We start from the raw sequence: 20,504 nt of genomic DNA on the forward strand, positions 1-20,504 counted from the left end.
CTTTTATAAAATATGCATTTCAATTATTAAACTTTTTTAAATTATTATTTTAATTTTTTTTCTTTGTTGTAGCTTTATTTTATTTTATTTTTTTTCCATGAGTTTACAATCATTAATAATTTGAATTTTAATATAAAACCAACACGACATTAATCATTAATGTGATTATTATGAGTAAAAGTTTTTATTTTATTGTGATATTAAATAATATACACTAGATGAAGCTTCTAAATTTATCTAAATAATTAATATTTTATTTATTGAGTAGGCTCGATATTGAATTCATCTGTACATTTATATTATAAATAATTATCAATTCGAACAAAAATATTATAATTTATCCCAAAAAAAATAGATATTTGAATTCTTATAAGTGTTCTATTTTGTTTCTTACTTTTATTTATTAATTATTCAACTTTAATTTTCATTATGCTATATTTGCAAGAAAAATAAAATTAAAATAATGTCGGCCCATTATCTCTAGAATCAGCATCATAATCGGCCCAGCCCAACTATGGATATATATTTTTTAATTTAAGTTTCAAACCTCTACGATAATTTACCTATTTATTTGAGATCGGCATTTCCTTCATAGCTTAAGTAAACGCCAAAAAAGCTATAAGTGACATATTATTCTACAAGGTCTAGAGTTCGAACTTTGTATTGAGATCTACGAGTAAAGAACAGGTCTCGAGTAGACTATTTTTTATGGGTTGTAGGTCTCTCGAAAGCTATTGGAGGAGTGAAAATGTTATAGCCAAATTGAGATTGACCTCGTGAAAAAAATATAAATGATATTAATTTATTGCATTTATGAATTCAACGACATACATAGCCTAGATTTCCATATATATATATATATATATTTATTTATTATTATTATTATTATTTTTTAATATAAGTTCTAAATTTTGTTGCAGGGTTTAAGATTAAATTATAATATACAAAATCACAATAATTCAATTAAAATTATTAAAAGACAACGGTCGTGTGTCACGTTGGCAAGGATTCATTTCCAAATCTCTGCAATTTCCACTTCTTCACTTTCCCCACCAATGTCCGCCGTCTTCTCTTCCTGCTTCCGCCCCTCCGACAGTCGTCGCCGCCGCCGCTAATTTCCAGCTCCTCGAATCTGACCACCTGCATTTACCGCACCAATTCCGCGTCTACTGGGACTTACGGCGAGCTCGTTTCTCCGCCTCACCGGAACCCCACTCCGGATTCTTAATCGCCGTCGTAGTCGACGGCGACACGATTCTTCTCGTCGGCGACATGATCAAAGAAGCCTACGCCAAGACCAGAACGGCGAAGCTTCATAACTCACAAACACTAATCCTGAAAAGGGAACACGTGATTGCGCACAATATTTACACCACGCAGGCGAAAATCGGCGGCAAAATCCGAGAAATCGAAATCGAGGGCGAATTAGGGCTGTCGTTTAGCGTTGACGGGAAATGTGTTCTGCAAATCAAGCGGCTGAACTGGAAATTCAGAGGAAACGAAAGAATCGAAGTGGCCGGAGTTCCGGTGGAGGTGTATTGGGATGTGTACAATTGGGTTTTCGATTTGGAGAAAGAAAACAGAGGAAATGCAGTGTTCATGTTCAGATTCGAAGAGGAAGATGAACAGAGGAACAGACAGCAGATTGGAAGGGGTTGGTTTACTTTTGGGCATGCATCGTTTGGTTTGCTCTTCTTCTTCGGACACATTTGGCATGGTGCTAGAACCTTGTTCGGAGATGTCTTTGCTGAGATTGACCCAGATTTGGACCCTTAAATAGAATTTGGGGCATTCAAAAAACTTGGAGATAATTGGTCGGTTCTGTTTCGGTATCAATGTCGTCGGTCGGATCATCCACCGGAGCCAGTTCATCAGTCATGGAATGGACTACCGGTGAAGACAGAGATCAAATAGGAGCTTGGGTGGATTTTTTCTTTTATTACTTTTATTAAAATTTATAAAATATAATAAAATTTAACTTTTATTACAAATAAAAATTTAAAAACTAGTTTTGGTTCATTATTTAATAAAAATTATTAAAATTGATCGACCCAATTCCAACTCACGGACAACCTACACCCAATTCAACTCAGGAACACTCACTCACGAACATTGACAATCTAGACCCAATTCAACTCATGAACACTCACGAACACTGACAACCTAGACTCAATTCAACTCATGAACACTCACGAACTCTAACAACCTAGACCCAATTCAACTCACGAACACTGACAACCTACAATCAAACATGGTCCATTAAGGAAACGTCGAATCAAAATACCCATTTCCATTAAACTCTTCTTCTTCTTCCAACTTCTAAATCAAAAGCCCTTTTGTAATTCAACAATATATTATCACACAATCAAATCACAACACATACACAACGCATTATGAACACAAATTTCCTTACCTTTTTTTTGTTTTTTTGTTTTAGATTAGTAGAAGCAGAAGACCAACAGAGAGGCAAAATGATGAGAACCATGCTATTTTGCCTGTCTTCTGTTGTTGATTATACTCTTAAAATACCCTATAATAAGAAACACTTACTGTTACAGCTTCAGAGTCAGAGGTGCCGGTGTCGAAGAATTTATCACCGTCGACGATGCTGGGAGGCATCGTTTCTGTCTATTTACTTTGACAGTTGTAGTCGAAGGTTTCGAAGGGTTAGTAGAAGATGAGGCATTATTGCACCCATTTGACTGGATTTTCAGTTTCTTCTTTATACCTTCGTTGAACTTCTCTCCCGATCTTACTTGCCGAACTTTCGATTCGTTCAAACTCGCTGGAAGAACACAGTTGCAGAAAAGACCTGGAAATACAAAAACATATCGAACCAATGTCACCAATTGTTGTAAGTCTCAATCTCAGTAGAAGGAACAACATGAAACGCTCGTAACGTTATCACTTCGTTAATTATTGGATCGAGCTCATGAGCCATGCCATACTCTAAATTATGCAGGAGAAGCCAAGATTTTCATAAGATCAGGCATAGAATCACCATGGTTATGTTATGATGGGCGGTTTGTTTGTAAACTAGCTATTGTCCTCGATGAAACATTAACTACAAGCAGGATGCTAGGCGATCAAAATTTAAGCATAAGAATCGATCTTACCGAGTCGAGCAAGTCGGTTGACCCAGCTAGGGATTGGTTTTCCGACCAACTTTACACATGCATCGTTGCAAAAGTGGTTGCAATTTTTTGTTATGAGATGATAAGTGTTCCCAGAGTACTCTTCAGCTAGTTTCTCCATGAACGAGCGGACATCTTTCGGACCGAGATTCGTTCTTCCAATGCAAATTGATTTCCTAAATGTAAAACCAGGACATTGCCTTGGTTCTACCTCAAATATCCCTGAAGTTGCATGGTCATGAGCTCCAAATGCATATTCAACTCCATGAACTGCAAAAAGATCCATCCCAGTTCAGAGTTTTTAATTTTGAACAGCTTGTTCTTGATAGAATAAATTAAACAATCAAACTCCATTGAAAACATTGACTGTTCAAATCATCAAAAAAACTCTGAAAAGGTCGATCACAAATGAAACTGATTATGGAAATATGAAGAAACTATGAGTTTTTCCAAACATCAATTCATCAATATCTCAGCCAAATCAATCTATAGCCATTACAGAACGATATTTCCTCAAACTAAACAGTAAACTCACAACCAAAACCAAAAGAATCTTACAGAACCGTCATAAAACCTCGCTATGTTCCTCAAATTTCTCAAGAATCACGAATTTCATCTAAAAACAGAGCGAGTTAAACCTCAGATCTGAAGGAAAACGCAATGAAGAATCAAGAAAAATGATAAAAACAGTTCAGAAATCCCACAGTCTAAACAAAAAAACGTCTGAAAGAAACCAAAAAATCCTCATCGTTGCCGTTCAACAACAACATACCAAAAAGTGAAGAAGAAGAAGAAGAAGAAGAAGAAGAAGAACGCCATAAATTGTCTAACCTTGAACACCGGAATGGTAAACCCCTAGACCGAACCAATACGCGTAGCCATTGATCGGCGTTAGATCATAAACATTCAAATAAACCGGCACCGTTCCACTCTTCTTCTTCTTCGACATCAAGGCCATTTTACGCAACATTTCCACCATACTCACCGCTTCTTTACTCCGCCTCCTCCTCTAAGTCTCTGAAATCAAAATCACACAAAACCGTAAGATTCAAACCAGAGGAATTTAGTTAAAGAGAATCAAAATTAAGAAACCGTAAAGGAAAAAATTAGGAGGAAAATTATTCGTTACCAACAAAAAAACAGAACGAACTGGAAAATCAATCGTCAGTAAATCCAGAGAATAACAGGGTTCATCCTTTGGGCTTCGGGACGAAGAATTATCGAGCAACGGGCCTCAGATTTATCGGCAGCCGAAACAATTCTCTCACGCCGATCTTTTCGTCATCCTCGTTCTTCTCCAAATTTTTTTCCCCTTTTTTTTTATAACACATTTAATTTATTTTTTTTTAAATTCATTTTTTATTTATTTATGAGAATTTAGATTTTGTGGAGGACGGACAGATGGCCCCCAACTCATCCAGAACTGAATCCTAAACTCTCAATTTCACCTCTCAATTAATAGAAAAACTAATTATTAATTATCCATTTCCTTTAAATTTTCTAAATTTATTGTTTTTGTTGATTTTTTTTTTAATTATAAATTTATATATTTGCAAAAAAGAAAAAAAAGAAGTTGTTAATTATTGAAATAATTACCATAATTACTGCTTTATGATTATTATTCTTTTGTCCTTACATATCATTTTTTTTTTCACTTCATTTTCTCGAAATCTGGTGAGAGGTCCTAAAATTGGCACTAGACATCGTTAAAATAATGAGTAATAATTTGCTGATCGAGTGCTCTTGCGTCGAAGATGAACGGAATCGAGCGATTTACTAAAGCTACGAGATGTAACAGTGCACTTATGAGAGAGTGTTACGCTCAAGAGAGAAACACCCACATTAACCGACAACACGAGGTTTGCAATAGCCATCGTTGATGGAGCGCGTAATAATTCGCTAATGAAGTGCTCTTGCATTGAAGATGAATGGAATCAAGTGATTTATTGAAGCTACGAGATGTTAAAATGCACTGATAAGAGAGTGTTACGCTCAAGAGAGAAACACCCACATGAACAGACAACACGAGGTTTGTAATAGTCAACGTTAAAGGAGCACGTAATAATTCGCTAATGAAGTGCTCTTGGGTCGATGATGAACGAAACCAAGCAAATTACTAAAACTACGAGATGTAAAAATGCACCGATAAGAAAGCGTTATGCTCAAGAGAGAAACACCCACACGAACAGACAACGCGAGGTTTGCAATAGCCATTGTTGAAGGAGCACGTAATAATTCGCTAATGAAGTACTCTTGCGTCGAAGATGAACGAAACCAAGTGATTTATTGAAGCTACGAGATGTAAAAGTGCACTGATAAGAGAGCGTTACGCTCAAGAGAGAAACACCCACACGAACAGTGATAGACGAAGCATAAGCGAGAATGTCGAGTTCAGTAATGAAAAAAAAAAAAAAAAAAAAAAAACCTTTAGTCCCTATCCACGAAGAGTGAGTCAAGGTCCAAGATCAAGTCGAAAAGACGTTATAGATGGACAATAATTGAATATTCCTATACTGCCCTTTATTTATCGAATTTATATATTCTTTTTATTATTAGCGTCTATTGGAATAAAAATTTGGTGACGGGAATAAAGTGAATGAAGATATTTTAAGTGGAATAGATAGAGCTACACAAAATTGCACACTTTTTCTTACCCATTCTACGGAACAAAGTTTTTATTTTTTATTATATGATATATTTGAAAAATATATATATTTTATAACTTTTATAGAGCTGTCTTATTGTTTTATTTATAAAAAATATTCATTTTGTCCCTCTAGCATACGCATTTTAATACTGTGAGGCCAACAACGATACATAAAGAACTAAAATGGACAACATTTGTTACTTGTTAGTGGTGGACTTTGACTATTATAAATGGTATCAGAGCCAGACATCAGGTAGTGTGCCAGCGAGGACGTTTGGTCGGGTGTGGAAACCCAATGAGAACAGAGCCAGACACCGAGCGTGTGCGAGCGAGGACGCTCGGTCGGTTGTGGAAACCCAGTGAGGACGCTGGCCCTAAAGAATGGGTTGTGAGATCCCATATTGGATAACCTCTTCCTAGCGTACTATCGATGTTCTTATCTGAATCTTTAGTTCATCTTCATATTTTTATCGTCTTTTCAATAATGTATGAAATTGTCAATCCATCTTTCGCGTCAATATCCAACATTTTCCAGTGCACTAACGTGTATGTGTGAATGTGTCGGGATTGTGAAGTTAAATTAAATGAGAACACGACATGTCACGTGGCACGAAATTTTTCTATGGCCATGCACCCATTTTCATACTTGATCTTCATGCTTGGTTGTTGGGTAGCATGCTCTATTCATCTCCTCACACTTGAAAATTTTCACACCAACAAAATTCCCCTTTTCAATCCTTATTTGTCTCACCTATCCATCCCCTCATTATTATTATTATTATTATAAACATTGTAAATAAATAAATAACCTTGGGCTGCACATTGCTAATATGGGCCGGCCCAAATTCAGGCTCCAAATGTCAAAAGGCCCAAATTCGGTTTTGGGCCGTATGGCCGAAATAAAAGCCCAATTTTGAAAAGCATCCAAAATACAAAAGCCGTCTGATTAATAGGCACATGAGAGAAAAGCATCTTTAATACTTTCCCGTTATTTCGTACGGCTAATATAGCGTGACAAGGCTATTTTGGGAAGAGAGATAATGTATGAATCATATTTCAAATTTCTTTCTATTTAAAATTTTAATATAAATTAATTTTAAAATTATTATCTAATCTATATATAAATTTTATTTCTTTTGATTTTATGTGTGTATATATATATATATTTTTTTTTTATAATTATTATTTTTTTTTTGTCAATTAATTACGATGGATAAATATTAGCATTAAATTTATGAGAACCTACTTTGAAACAAGTAAGCGATGGATCATCTAGTGGGCCATCGGTGACATGTCTACGTGGTCCATCGAGATTTGATGGACAAAGAACAAAATGAATGACTACTATAGAGATTCTTGTGAACCTCATAATGATTTTGGTGATAAGCGCATATCACCCCGTAATTACAAACCCTAATTCAGGGGTCATAGTCTTAACATTTGGGGACGAGGTATCTTCTAAGTTTTTAAAAGGTATCTTGAAGTAAAAAGATATAGAAGACAAGAGGAAGATACTCGTCTTACAAACATAAAACTCGGTTAACTTTTAGTTCATATTATGTATTTCTCAATTTTTATTTAAAAAATAAAATCAAAATTTTGTAATCTTATTTCCAGTTTGAAGTTTAGTCCGTATTTTACTGATTTTAAAATTTATTGTCTTATGTATTTATATAAAGAAAAATAAAATAAAATAAAAGCTTGTTTTATATCACATTGCTTTAAGTATTTTTTCTAAGACATTATTTTAAATTACAATTTTAATTACAAAGACTAAATTTAATTTATTTATCCAATGCGAAATTGCTCTTAATTTTCTCTGCTGAACTCAAGCGGTGGAAGACACCGCGATTTTAAACAATCGCCCATTGCTTCTGCAGTTCATCGATCAGGTCCGGCAGCTGTTTCTCCGGCAAGATCACCGTTACCGTCCGGTCACCGCCGGGTGTACCGTCGCAACGTGGCGGCCCTGGAAGCACCAAGACGACGCCGTTTTCACCGACTCCCCCAATTTCATAATTCACATGAACTGGCCTCTGTCCTTCCAATTCCAAGCCGTAGAGATTCGCTTCTTCCAAATCAACGAACGTCAATCTTGCGCCGTACGCTATGAAGTCAGATTCCTCCCTTTCTTTCTCCACCAATTCCTTGATTTCTTCGCCCTCGTCAATTTTCTTCTTCACAATCAGCTCCGCCAACGCACCTTCCTCCGCTCCGGCGACCGGAAAATCGGCCTCGACGGCGCTCATCACCATTCCATTCCTCGGAATCTGACCCTCTCTATCAGGACATTTCGTCGAATAGATCGATATCGTCTTCGAATCCGAGTCCTCAAGCCGCATTTTCGACAGACATTTCCAGAAAATCGCAGCAATAGCTTCAAAACTCGAGTAGTTCGCCGACCGATTCCGGTCGACGACGCTCAATATTCGTACCAGTTGCTCTTCCGTGATTCGAAACGACCGCTTCGCCATTTTGCAGTCGTTTGAAGCGATCCAAAGGTCTCCAGTCGAGTCCAGCCGCTTGACCGGCGATGTAGATCGTCCAGTTGAACCGGACGGCCGAATGAGGTCCGCCGCAGTCGCCGGCAGTGGGCGGAGTCGTTCGACCGGGCGGTTTTTCATGACGTGACCCCATGCGTTGATGAAGGTGGAGGCGGAGAAAATATCGCCGAGGACGTGAGCCCAACTGAGGCCGACAGAGAGTCCGCCGCACCTGAACCGAGTCAGCTGCACGCAGCCGAAATGGTTTTTAAATTTTTTTATTTTATAATAAAAAACTACATTTAAATATTTATTTATTAAAAAATTATCAATTAGATTATTCATTATTTTCATTAATAGTATTTTTCTTTTGTTTAACGGAGGTTGGACGGATGAGTCATTCCGTCAACTATTAATATTTTAATAATTTACTTTATTCTTTTAAAGTCCATTTATATCACGTGAGATTTCAACAACTCTAGATAGGTTGGGAAATTGCGCAAACCTCAGAATATTTTAAAAAATAATAAAAATATTAAATAATAAATAAGTCAATGCCAAATATTTCATGGTTCATATAGTTCAGGCAGTCACATCCATAATTAATCGTTCCATTTTCAAAATTATCTTATTAATTAAAATAACTTAAATATAATTAACTCTATAATACCTTTTGTCATCAAGCAATTGATTAAAGTATGCGTACTTTTATTATTTAATTAATTAATTTTTTGTGATATTTAATTCAGTTTTCAGAAATTTTTTATTCTTACCATAAAAAAACATTTAATAACATTTCATTATTTAGGAAAATTATAATTATTTTTCTTTAATAACCTTTTCTTTTTAATTAAATTATTTTTAGATAATAATAATAACAATAATATATATATATATATATTGTGAAGGCAGTTACGGAAACCAACCGACTAGACGGACGCACCTGGATGAACACGAGAGGGGAGAATCCAAGATCTGGCCCGATCGCACGACTGTAAACCAAATCTCCATGGCGGTGCGAAATCTTGTCGTCATCGATCGAAAGCCACTCGTCGATCGTTTTTTCGCACTCCACTTCAACGATTCTCACTCCGCTATCATTACACTTGATAAACGGCCGATCGCGATCTTCGATCCTCCTCCGAATCCTCCCCGAAACGACATAGTATATCTCCAGCAGCGGAAACATAGGTTTCTTTAGGTCATAAATCGTCAAATTTCTCACCTCTTCGCTCGGCCTGAAGAAATAAACGCCGCGAATGTAATGAAGTTTCATCGCAAGATCGATTGCCGAAAGTTCATGGACCTTATTCTCGCCGGTCGCCTTCGCCGGAACCACGGACGACAATTTCACTTCGGAAATTAGGTCGTTTCCGCTGCCGTCCATGAATCTCGCCGCCTGACAAAGAATAGAGAGAAATCGGAACTTTCGAGCGGTTTTCTGATGAAATTGTGCGTAGAAGTGAGAGAAGTTTGGAGGAGGAGGAGTTGAATTTATGGAAGACTGGAGAATGGCAGAGGCTTTTGTTGTGGTGAAGAAGATTCGCACGCATCCTTGCAGTTGGGAGAAGCCATTAATGAGAGCTTTTAATATGAACAAAGCAATTTGAAATGGATAGGGAAACTATTAAATGGAAAGATGAGGAAGTTTATTGATTGAAAACACGGCTTGCCTAGAGACGCATATCCGTTTTTAAAGTTTAAATTACACTTTCGTAAAGAAAACAGCGGAATTCAAACCTACCATTGCCTTTACACTAGAAAAATCATAAAGAAAAGAAAAAAAAAAAAAAACCTATTTATTTATTTATTTAAAATATAATAATATTAATTAAAATTTGAGAGTTTATATATATTTTTTAAATAAAGTATTGTCCGGGTTATTTTTTAAATTTTAAAAATTTAAAAATATTTTGGAGATAAATTACAAATTTTATTTATATTTTTATTAATTTAGCTTGTTAATAATTTTTTTAAAAAAGCTAAATTAATAAATAAAAACTTTGTACTTCGTGTGTGTGTCTATATATATATATATATATATATATATATATATATATATATATATATATATATATATAATATAAACTAAGAGACATCGATCATACAATATATTTCAATGAATATGCGAAGAAAATGGAGTTGAAATTATCAAAAGATATTTCAATTCATGCCACTTTGAAGAATAATGAAGTTTTATTGTTATAAATTTTGAGTGAATTACAATTTAGAGTTATTGTATTTTCATTAATGTATTTTAAGACATTTTATTTACTCTACGTTACATTCTACATCGTTAATTATAACCCTAAAGTATGAATGTTACAACTCTTGGAATGACTTATTTCCTTTTGAGACTATATAGAGCCACGTATGTTGTATTTGTAACTAGACTTGGAAAATATAATAAAATGAGCATTTGTGCTCTCCTTCAGCTAATGACTAAGTTTATTTGCAATTTTATGTAGTTTAGGTTGCATGTAAAATCATTCAAGCTCAGCATGATCAATCTTGCTTGTGGAGTGATTCGAACTTCAAACAAGTGTTCTTACGTTGAAATATTTGATCAATAAGAATCATTCAAGCTATACATGATCGATCTTGCTTGTGGAATGATTCAAATCTCAAACAATGTTCTTACCTTGAGATATTCGATCAACAAGGTAATCTAAATCTTACTCCTCTTATAGTGGTTTCCACATATTAATATATCTTATTATATTCTTACTCATAGTTTTGAATGAAAACCGTTAATATTTATTTCAAAAATATCATTAACTTTAAGCCAAAGGTAGGAGTATTTTTTTTATCCAAATTGAAAGTTACACTCAGAGCATTTATTTATTTATTTTAGTTTAAAGGTAATATTAAAAATTTTATTAGTATTTTTTAAACAATATATTACCTTTTGGAAACATATTATTTTATTTTATTTCACGATGCTCATGTTAAAAATCTCATATTCTCACATTTATTTTTTATTAAAAAAAATTAATATTTGAGATTGAAACAAACCTCTACCGTATTGAATTAATTGTACGAATTAAATTCATCCCAAACTTATACAGCGGTAAGAATTGAATGCTATGATCATTAAATCAATTTTAAAATGTACTTTAAAATATATAAAAAAAAATAAAATAAAATAAAATATTTAATAATAAAAAAAAGAGAATAAAATATTTATAGCTTGAGTTTTCCATTAAATAGAAAAAAGGGAAAAGGCACGACCTCAACGGTTTATAAACTTTTTTCCAGGCAATACTCTTAAAAAAACATTTTTTTATAGTAATTATATTATTATTTTAATATTTTGTAATTAAAAATATATTTATTGCTTATAAATTAAATTAATAGTGAATAAAAAAATATATAAATGAAACCGACACAAATATACAATGATATAGTCAAGAGAGGTTAAGAAGTAGGTCACCTTTCGTAATTGTGCCTGTTGGAAAGTGGACGAAATTAAGGGCATTCAAGATGAGATAAGTACATATTTTTTAAATTCAAATATTAAAAAAAAAATTAAGTTGTTGTATTTTATTTATTTTTTAAATAATATCCTTTCAAAATTTATAACTTTTTTTTTTTAATTTGTTGTTATTCAATATTAATTATGAATAAATAATGTTTAGTCGCCCATTTTGTTGGTCTAACAATCTAATAAATTTTATATTCAATAATAATTTTAAAACGTTTATTTAATGTTAAGGTAAAAAGAAGTATTTTGGTGACATAATTATATTTTACAAATATAGAGCAAAAAGTGATAATATTTTAAAAATAAAATAAAAATATACTCATTTTTGTACTTCATATTATAAATATTTTTTAAATTTCAAAATTTCAACAATATTTTTAAACTTCTTAAAAAAAATTCATAAATATTAAAAAGTAGATTTCAACTTAATTATCAATTCTTTTTACTAATATTCTTTAAAAAAAAATAATCAATCTTAAAAATACTATTAATTTTGGTTTTAAAAATTTTAAAATATTTAATAGTATTAATACAAATTTAAAATTTTAAAAATATTTTTTAAGGAAAATTCAAACATTTTTTTTTGTTAACAATTTTCCTCCAAAATTAACTATAAAAATATATTTTAAGAGTTTATTATTGAAATTTTTTAAAGTTCATTGGTATTTTTTAAATAATATATATATATATATATATATTTATTTATTTATTTTTTAATTAATATAACCTAAAATAGAGACAGGATAAATTTGGTGTCCTAACGAATGGGGCGTTAATGGATGGATGGAATTGGTTTCCTAAATAGATACGTGTTTGAGACGATTTAATATCCTTTTTCTTAATTTTTATTAAATAAATAAATTATTTTATTTTGTAAATACTGATTTTATTGCTAGTTTATTTAATGTACACGTGGAGACGGTAGCTTGTAAAAAATAAATGTTGAAAAGTATGGACTTTTATAAACCAAATTATTGGACCTATGATTTTATGACACTTCTTAATAAAAGGATGAAAGTTATATAATTATTGTTTGGAGTAGAGGAGGCCATACAATAAAGTGCATCTATTTCACTAAAATAAATTTAATTTAATTTAATTTAATTTAATTTACTTATTTTCGTAGATCGGAATGAAGGCAGAGTAGAGATAGATTAGGGCTCACGAAAATTATATTTTTCTATCTTTACCTACTCCGCTCTACTTTATATTTATTTATTTATTTAAGTGGATAAGTAATATTGAAATTTGAGTTTTTTTACGAATTAAATTAAACACTATAAATATTATGAAATAAATATTTTTTTATATGAAAAATATATTAAGAATTGAGAGAGAAATTCTCGTAAAGCATCGTGATTCTGTAAAAATAAATGAAGAATTTTGCAGAAATAGAAATAAAAATAAAAATAGGAGGCGGGATCAAGAAAGCTTCCTTGTTTTCGCCTTGGCTCGTGGACATCTCTAATGATAAGAACCAAGAGACATCAATCATACAATATGCTTTAATGAAGATGCGAATAAAATATTGTTGAAGTTATCAAGAGATATTTCAATTAATGTCAGATCGAATAAAATGAAGTTTCATTTTATAAATTTTGGGTGAATTACAATTTAGAGTAAGTTAATGTATTTTAAAACTTGAAAAATATAGTGAAAGAAGTATGTTTGTTTTTCTTTAGCCAATGACTAAGTTTGTTTGCAATTCTAGATGTAGAATCATTCAAGCTCGACATGATCAATCTTGCTTGTGGAGTGATTCGAATATCAAGCACGTGTTATTGCCTTGAGATATTTGATCAACAAGAATCATTTAAGCTAGACATGATCGATTTTACTTGTGGAGTGATTCAAATCTCAAACAATGTTCTTGCCTTAAGATATTCGATCAACAAGGTAATCTGAATCTTACTCCATTTGTAGTGATTTCCATAATATCATATAATGTTGGATAATTTAAATATATAATTTTTTATTAAAGGAGTTATAATACGTTTATTTTTTATTATTGAAATCAATTATTTATATTAAGTATTTAAATATTTATTATGCTTAAAAAATTTATACCCTTTAAATTTATTATACTACAAAGAAGAACAAAGTTTTAAATATTACGAAAAATAACGGTTTTATCGTTATTTTTCTATATTTTATTAGTTTTTTTTTATTTTTATTATTTGTTTGAGTTCGACGGTGTGAAAATATAGACCTATACCTTTTATAACAAATGATATAACTCGACCTAGTCGAGGGTAGGGGTGTACATCCAACCCGGCAATCCGGACCAATCCAACCCGAATTATAGGCGTCGGGTTAGGTTGGGTTGGATTAGTAGTTAGGGTTGAGTTGGGTGGTTTTAAAAATACATTTACACGGTCCGAGCCGTTTAATGGGCTGGGCTAAATTGAAGTAGTTACGGCCCATTAGTTTATGTTGGGCCGAGTTGTTAGTGGGCCATGGCGCGGACCAACTCGTCCATTCAATCTCCTGCTCTCCCGGGTTTGGACTCGAATACGAAAACGAAGCTTCATATAAAATTTATCGCTCTCTCTCTCTCTCTCTCGATTTTCGCTTGATGTTACATCTTCATCTCTTTCAGAGGCGCTAATTTCGATCCTTCCGAAGAACACTGCACTGCACCGAAAATGCACGGACGGCCGCGCAAGCCTCAGAAACCGGAGGAAGAAGAGGCTTCGGCGGCGGAAGCCGCCAAGCTTCGTCCTCTGCAATCTCAATTGCTCGAAAATCACCACCAAAAGAAGTATAATATTTGACTTGCTTATCTCTGTTTCCGTGTTTCAGTAACGGTTTAGGTGTTTCTGTGATTTGATTTTTGGATTGATCGTTGCAGCTATGACAAGGAAGCCGTAGAGGTTAGTGCTAAGGTGCTGGAAATGAATCCGGATCTGTATACGGCTTGGAACTATAGGAAACTTGCGGTCGAACACTACCTGAAGGAATCTCCATCAGATACCGAGTCGATCAAAGCGATCCTTGATGAGGAACTCAGAGTTGTAAGTTGTCATTTGTCGTCGCTGGATTTGAAGCTCTTTGTTCAATTCTCGACTAGGCTTTTGCTTTTAGTTAATCGGTCTGAAGATGTCGTTTCGTTAATGCGTTTGGTTGGCTCAACGCTGCTGTTGATTGTTAGTACGAACTACTGATTAGGTTCCGTCAATTCATCTAATGTAGGCTGAAAGTGCACTGCGTCAGAACGTTAAGTCGTACGGCGCGTGGTATCATCGAAAATGGATCTTGAGCAAGGGGCATTCATCCACCGATCTTGAGTTGCGTCTTCTTGGAAAATTTCAAAAGCTCGACGCTAGGAATTTTCATGCATGGAACTACAGAAGGTTAACATCTACTTGCATTCTCCTTGTCCAATCCTTCTAGGCCGATAGCCGCTGTTTACATGACCATTTTGGATGTATTAGTTCATATATTTCTTTGTCCGTTTATCAGATTTGTGGCAGAGTTAACAAACATACCCGAGGAGAAAGAGTTGAAGTATACAACAGATATGATAGACACAAATTTCAGCAATTATTCCGCATGGCATAATCGCAGGTATAGCCTACGTAATCCTCAGTTGTAAAGTTTATCTGTAAAAGATTTAGGACCAGATGTGCTGGCTCATCCTGCTCTGCTTGTTCATAAAATTCAACTATTCAAGGAAGATATTACCAGTGTTTCCTTTTTTAGCGGTAATTCAGATTTACACATTACAATTCTCAACTGATTTAACGTTTGTCTTAATTCTATTAGCCATCTGATGAACGTGGCAAGGATATTATTGTGTTATGTAAACGTTAAGGCCACATAAAACTCACCTCGAATCTTCTATAAGCCATTTTATTTGGAAAACTAGTGTATATAAAATTACATTTTATGGAATTTTCTAGACTTTCACTCTTCTTCTCAGTGTTCTTTCTGTCGAAAGTTTTAGTTATCTTCAACTGTGTCGTAAGTATAAATTCGTTGATATCACTTCCACCTTGTAGTGCGCTTCTTGCTAAACTGCTGAACAAAAAGGCTGAAGGTTATTTCCCAGCGGAAAAGGTGTTAAGTGAGGAGTATGAGCTCGTGCACCAAGCTATTTTCACTGATCCAGATGATCAAAGTGGTTGGTTTTATCATCTTTGGCTTCTGGACCAAACGATAAAATCAAATGCTCCAAGTCTTGTTTCCTCTTGGCCACCTCATAGTTACAGAGTGGCGTTATCAAGAAATAGAAGTCTGGATGATCAAACCCTATCTCCATCTAGAAGCTTCCATTCTGAAACGTTGGCTCTCATTCTTTACTTCAATCAGCCTGTTCAAGGTGTCGACTCATCTTCAGTGAGTGTTAAATCTACAGCTAATTTAAGAGGAGATCTTATTTGGAAACCACTCTCAAAATGTGGCCATGATGCTGCCAAAGCTTGGGTTAGTCATCTTAGTTTTCCTCAAGGAGAGATGAATTCTTCTGAATCTTACTCTGTGGAAGTCAGTCTTGGAAATTCTCAGAAAATAACATCAGCAAGTGGTTTTCATCATGTGAAACCAACTTGTTTTTCTTTTGAAGTGTCTGTGCATTTAGGAGAAACACCTATTGAAGATTGTGGTAATGAAGGGATCTGGTGGAAGGATGAAAACTTTACTAGTTGCAGCATTAGTCCTCATACTTTACCATTTGCTTCTTCCGACAATCTAACCATTGAGAATAATTATGCACCTTCTAGTTCTGAATGGTGTGCTGAGATTATAAGCAATGAAATAGCTCTTTTCCGAGAATTATTATCCGAGACCGACTGGTATGCTCACTGCTCGCTCCAGTTCTTTTGCATGTTATATTATTTTATACAGTTCATAAATCACATCTTTCTTATTTTAATTTTCCGCTTTTTTGTAGTAAAATTGGTAAGCTCACTCTTGCAAGATTTCTGATGGCTCATGTTGCAACATCTCCACATGCCAATAAAATGGCCCAACTTGAGGAAGTGCTTGAACTTTACCAGGACCTGATGAAGTTGGACCCAACACATTTTCATTACTACAAGGATGAACACAGCTTAGTTTTATTGCAGAAGGTGATTAACGATTTCTTGTTATCAACTAATGGAAATTTATACTTCTTTTGTCTATGATATTGATAATGATGTCCCTTATGCCACCAGGGACTAGAATCTGTAACTTCACACTTGTTTTATGTTTCCCTTTGTGACATTAAATTATTTATCCTCGGAATCTTTGCCTTGTTCCATGTGCTTAAATGAGAATTTTACTACTGTCGTATGTTCGACAGGAAGAGTGACTAATACTTTGGTTTCTTCGCAGGTGACATCGACTATGGAGTCTTTGTTTAGACACTGCTATTGCTACAAAGACCAGACCTCACCGTATTTAGGCACTACTACCTGTGTAAGGCTCAATAATTTATCAATTTCACGGATTGGATCTGTTGAAAGATTACTGTGGGTTCAAGTGCTGGACCTCAGCCATAACGAACTCCGTTCAACTGAAGGTATACTTTTCTACTTGGCTTATACGATAAGCGGAACTAATTGTTGTTGCACTTTCCTGCGTTATCTATGGTCATTATATGCCATTAAATTTATTGAAAAATTTATTCGTGTGATCTGATTGGCAAACCATGCTAAGTTCGTGGTTGACCATCCAAGTTGGTCTAAATATTAGTACGGTTGGTTCATGCAATCTGACTTGGACTCTCACAGATATTGAATGGTTTTCAAATTTAGAAGTTGAAACAAAAATCTAGTTGCATGTTGTGGGTTTGATTAATTATTTGGGGATACAGTTATGTTGATATGATTGAGAAATTTGATCTTGATATTGCAACATATTAAATTTCTACTTTTTTTTTATTTTTTTATTTTTTTATGTCATATGACCCTTGGACAGGATTGGAGGCCTTGCAGCTTCTCTCTTGCTTGAGTTTGAGCAACAATAAAATCGGTAGTTTTACCGCGTTGGAGTCTCTAAGAACATTGAAGTCCTTGAAAGTTTTGGATGTCTCGTGCAACGAGATAGGTTCGCATTCTATCGACACCACAAGATATCTCTTCTCATCTCCCCTGTCTCATTCCGAAGAAAAAGAAAATGATCTGAGCAGTGATAAAATGGTAACTGATAGCCCCGACCTGGCAAGTTACTGGGAAGCTTATTTTCTATTCAAAGATCTGAACTTGACTCAATTAGATATTGAAGGAAACATGATATCCAGTGAGAGGTTTAAGGCATTTCTGGTTAAGGTTCTTCCCAAACTCCACTGGCTTGATGGCAAACAAGTACAATAGATGAATTTAGTTTATCTGCATCCGATTCCCTCCGCTTTGATAGTTCATCTTCCGAATGTATAAACGTCTGCTACGAACTATCCTTGATCCTCAAGGTACCAACCATGGGCAAAGCATCATCTTGTTTCCAACACAACCGAGGATCCGCCATTACATCCAACAAGCATTCAAATCATTTGTTACATCCAACATTCAAATTATTCTATGATTCTGGTGACCGTGCGACGATTTGGATTTGAATTTACTGATGGATGACACATCTCCGAGAGCTCGAACGGATATATAACTTAATGGGAATGGGAGGTCTGGCGATGACATGGAAATGAATTTGGTACTCGCTACTTTGAATTTTGCTCCAAACTCCATTATCATCCTTGTTTCACTTGCTCATTTATACATCATGGTGTGTCAGTGTGTCAAATGGCTGTGGTCTAGTTCTAAGTCATACCATACAAGTTTCTTCATTATGTATTTGGAGAACCGTCCTTTGCCTTCTTGTTATGCCAAAATTTTGAAGAATCCTAATTCAATAATTTATAATATGTTGAGATATATGTAGCATGCAGGCACGATTTGGTTGAGTTGAAAGAAACAAGCTCACCAACGGAGGATAGACTCGATCAAAGATTTCGAAAGGAATACACGAAGAACGGACCGAAGTAAGTGCTTTTTTTATCAGAATTTACCTTTTATTATCTAAACCTCTCTTTCGTTGTTGGTTAACGTTTTGCTTTTCTTTTCTTTTCTTTTCTTTTTTTAGTTATAATCTTATTTGATTTTAGATTTAAAATTTTCTAAAATTGGAGGGTCAGAAATGACATCATACTCGTGAACTTCAATTGAATTAAACACACTTGGTTGAAAAGTAGGTTCATGAACTGATCCCTTCGAAACATATTTTTAATTGCTTGAAATTACTTTTTGTGAAATAAAATTTGAATTATGATTAATTTTTGATGAAGGAATGTTTCGAAATAATTTTATAAACGTATTTTTCCAGAACATATTTTCAATTATTTGAAATCACTTTTCATGAAATAAAATTTAAATTTTATGTTCATTCTGATTAAAAAAAATGTATGGAAATGATTTTAAAAACAATTTTTAAGAACATATTTTGAATTATTTGTAATTACTTTTGATGAAATAAAAGTTAAATTTTATTTAATAAAGTTATATTTAAAATCATTAATTTTTATTAAAAAATGTCTCGAAATAATTTTAAAAACATTTTTTCTTTTTAATTATTTGAAATTACTTTTTATGAAATAAAATTATATTTTAAAGTATAAAATCATTAATTTTGATTAAAGGAATGTTTCGAAATAATTTTAAAAACATTTTTTCTTTTTAATTATTTGAAATTACTTTTTATAAAATAAAACTATATTTAAAAGTACAAAATCATTAATTTTAAAAACATTTTTTCTTTTTAAGTATTTGAAATTACTTTTTATAAAATAAAACTATATTTAAAAGTACAAAATCATTAATTTTGATTAAAGGAATGTTTCAAAATAATTTTAAGAATGTTTTTTCTTTTTAATTATTTGAAATTACTTTTTATGAAATAAAATTATATTTGAAAGTATAAAATCATTAATTTTGAGTAAAGAAATGTTTCGAAAAAACATATATTTAGTTATTTGAAATTACATTTTATGAATTAAAATTCAAATCTTATTTTTGAAAGAGTAAAATCTGTTTCGGAATAATTTTAAACGAATTAAAAATAACCCGTTTTAAAAAATAGATGTCAGATTCCAGCTTTCTAAAGTCGCCCCGTCTCCCTACCTCGAAGATTTCAAACCTCTTTTCATCCCCATCCCCAAAGTAATTAAAGGCGGAAACATGTTTCATTCTTCTGTCTTTGAGAAGTGAATGTTAAATACTTCATTTTTAGAAACAATAAACCGACACAAAAACTAATTAATTTATTCTTGGTGTCCTACCCATGTTGAAATCGTACTATTATTCCCCCCGTGTAATTGAAACGATCAAGTAATTAAATTTAAAAGAAAATTCCCGAGAAGGAAACTTATTAGATAACTCACCAATAAAATACACAATAAAATACACATTCTGTTCTTTCTTTTAAATGTGAACTAATTTGGAACGGAAACACGCTTATAAAGTAAGATAAATGATATTATTATTTAAGAACTTCGGATTCAAAAGATATAAATACCACGAAGATTATGGTGTGCGCAGAAATCATGCAAAAGTTCAAGAAAAGAACAGTACTACGCCACAAAATGAGATTCTGTAAATCAAAGAATAAAAGTTCATGATGAAAAACAATACACCACAAAATAAGATTCAATCCCTGTGGAGAACTTGTCGTGAGAGAGTCATCTAGCACAAGTTCAACCACCAAGCAACAAGAAAAACGCATAGATGGCTCATATGATGTCAAAGCTAGAAAAATTCTAGTGCTTACTATGGAGAAACCTATAGTTT

The 20,504-nt window shown here is 33.2% G+C and overlaps 4 protein-coding genes across 5 annotated transcripts; 2 read left to right on the forward strand and 2 right to left on the reverse strand.

Annotated features, from left to right (window-relative positions):
* Positions 1-708: 708 nt before the first annotated feature.
* LOC147793372 (uncharacterized) lies at positions 709-1,776 on the forward strand. Its single transcript, XM_087121030.1, has 2 exons — positions 709-712; positions 1,007-1,776. Exons 1-2 carry the CDS (start codon positions 709-711, stop codon positions 1,774-1,776), a joined length of 774 nt encoding a protein of 257 aa, XP_086977156.1.
* A 494-nt stretch (positions 1,777-2,270) lies between these two features.
* On the reverse strand, positions 2,271-4,463 carry LOC111789271 (deSI-like protein At4g17486). 2 transcript variants are annotated; one of them, XM_023669989.2, is made up of 4 exons: positions 4,264-4,463; positions 3,966-4,151; positions 3,117-3,404; positions 2,271-2,812 (listed from the first exon to the last, which is right to left on the reverse strand). In XM_023669989.2, the coding sequence occupies exons 2-4, from the start codon at positions 4,111-4,113 to the stop codon at positions 2,553-2,555; spliced, it is 696 nt and encodes a 231-aa protein (XP_023525757.1). In that variant the 5' UTR covers positions 4,114-4,151; positions 4,264-4,463; the 3' UTR covers positions 2,271-2,552. The 2 variants fall into 2 exon arrangements, with proteins under 2 accessions (XP_023525757.1, XP_086977648.1); XM_087121522.1 differs by lacking the exon at positions 4,264-4,463 and having other exon boundaries at positions 3,117-3,523; positions 3,966-4,105.
* Positions 4,464-7,470: 3,007 nt separating this feature from the next.
* Positions 7,471-9,903, reverse strand: CER2 (HXXXD-type acyl-transferase family protein). The gene is made up of 2 exons (XM_023667620.2): positions 9,208-9,903; positions 7,471-8,510 (listed from the first exon to the last, which is right to left on the reverse strand). Exons 1-2 carry the CDS (start codon positions 9,649-9,651, stop codon positions 7,635-7,637), a joined length of 1,320 nt encoding a protein of 439 aa, XP_023523388.2. The 5' UTR covers positions 9,652-9,903; the 3' UTR covers positions 7,471-7,634.
* A 4,391-nt stretch (positions 9,904-14,294) lies between these two features.
* Positions 14,295-18,596, forward strand: RGTA1 (RAB geranylgeranyl transferase alpha subunit 1). The gene is made up of 8 exons (XM_023669614.2): positions 14,295-14,509; positions 14,600-14,762; positions 14,941-15,101; positions 15,211-15,315; positions 15,750-16,541; positions 16,640-16,817; positions 17,065-17,251; positions 17,650-18,596. The coding sequence occupies exons 1-8, from the start codon at positions 14,394-14,396 to the stop codon at positions 18,042-18,044; spliced, it is 2,097 nt and encodes a 698-aa protein (XP_023525382.2). The 5' UTR covers positions 14,295-14,393; the 3' UTR covers positions 18,045-18,596.
* The last annotated feature ends 1,908 nt before the right edge of the window (positions 18,597-20,504 follow it).

Source organism: Cucurbita pepo, chromosome 2 (assembly GCF_057944985.1).
Source record: "Cucurbita pepo subsp. pepo isolate OVF chromosome 2, ASM5794498v1, whole genome shotgun sequence".
Lineage (NCBI taxonomy): Eukaryota > Viridiplantae > Streptophyta > Magnoliopsida > Cucurbitales > Cucurbitaceae > Cucurbita > Cucurbita pepo.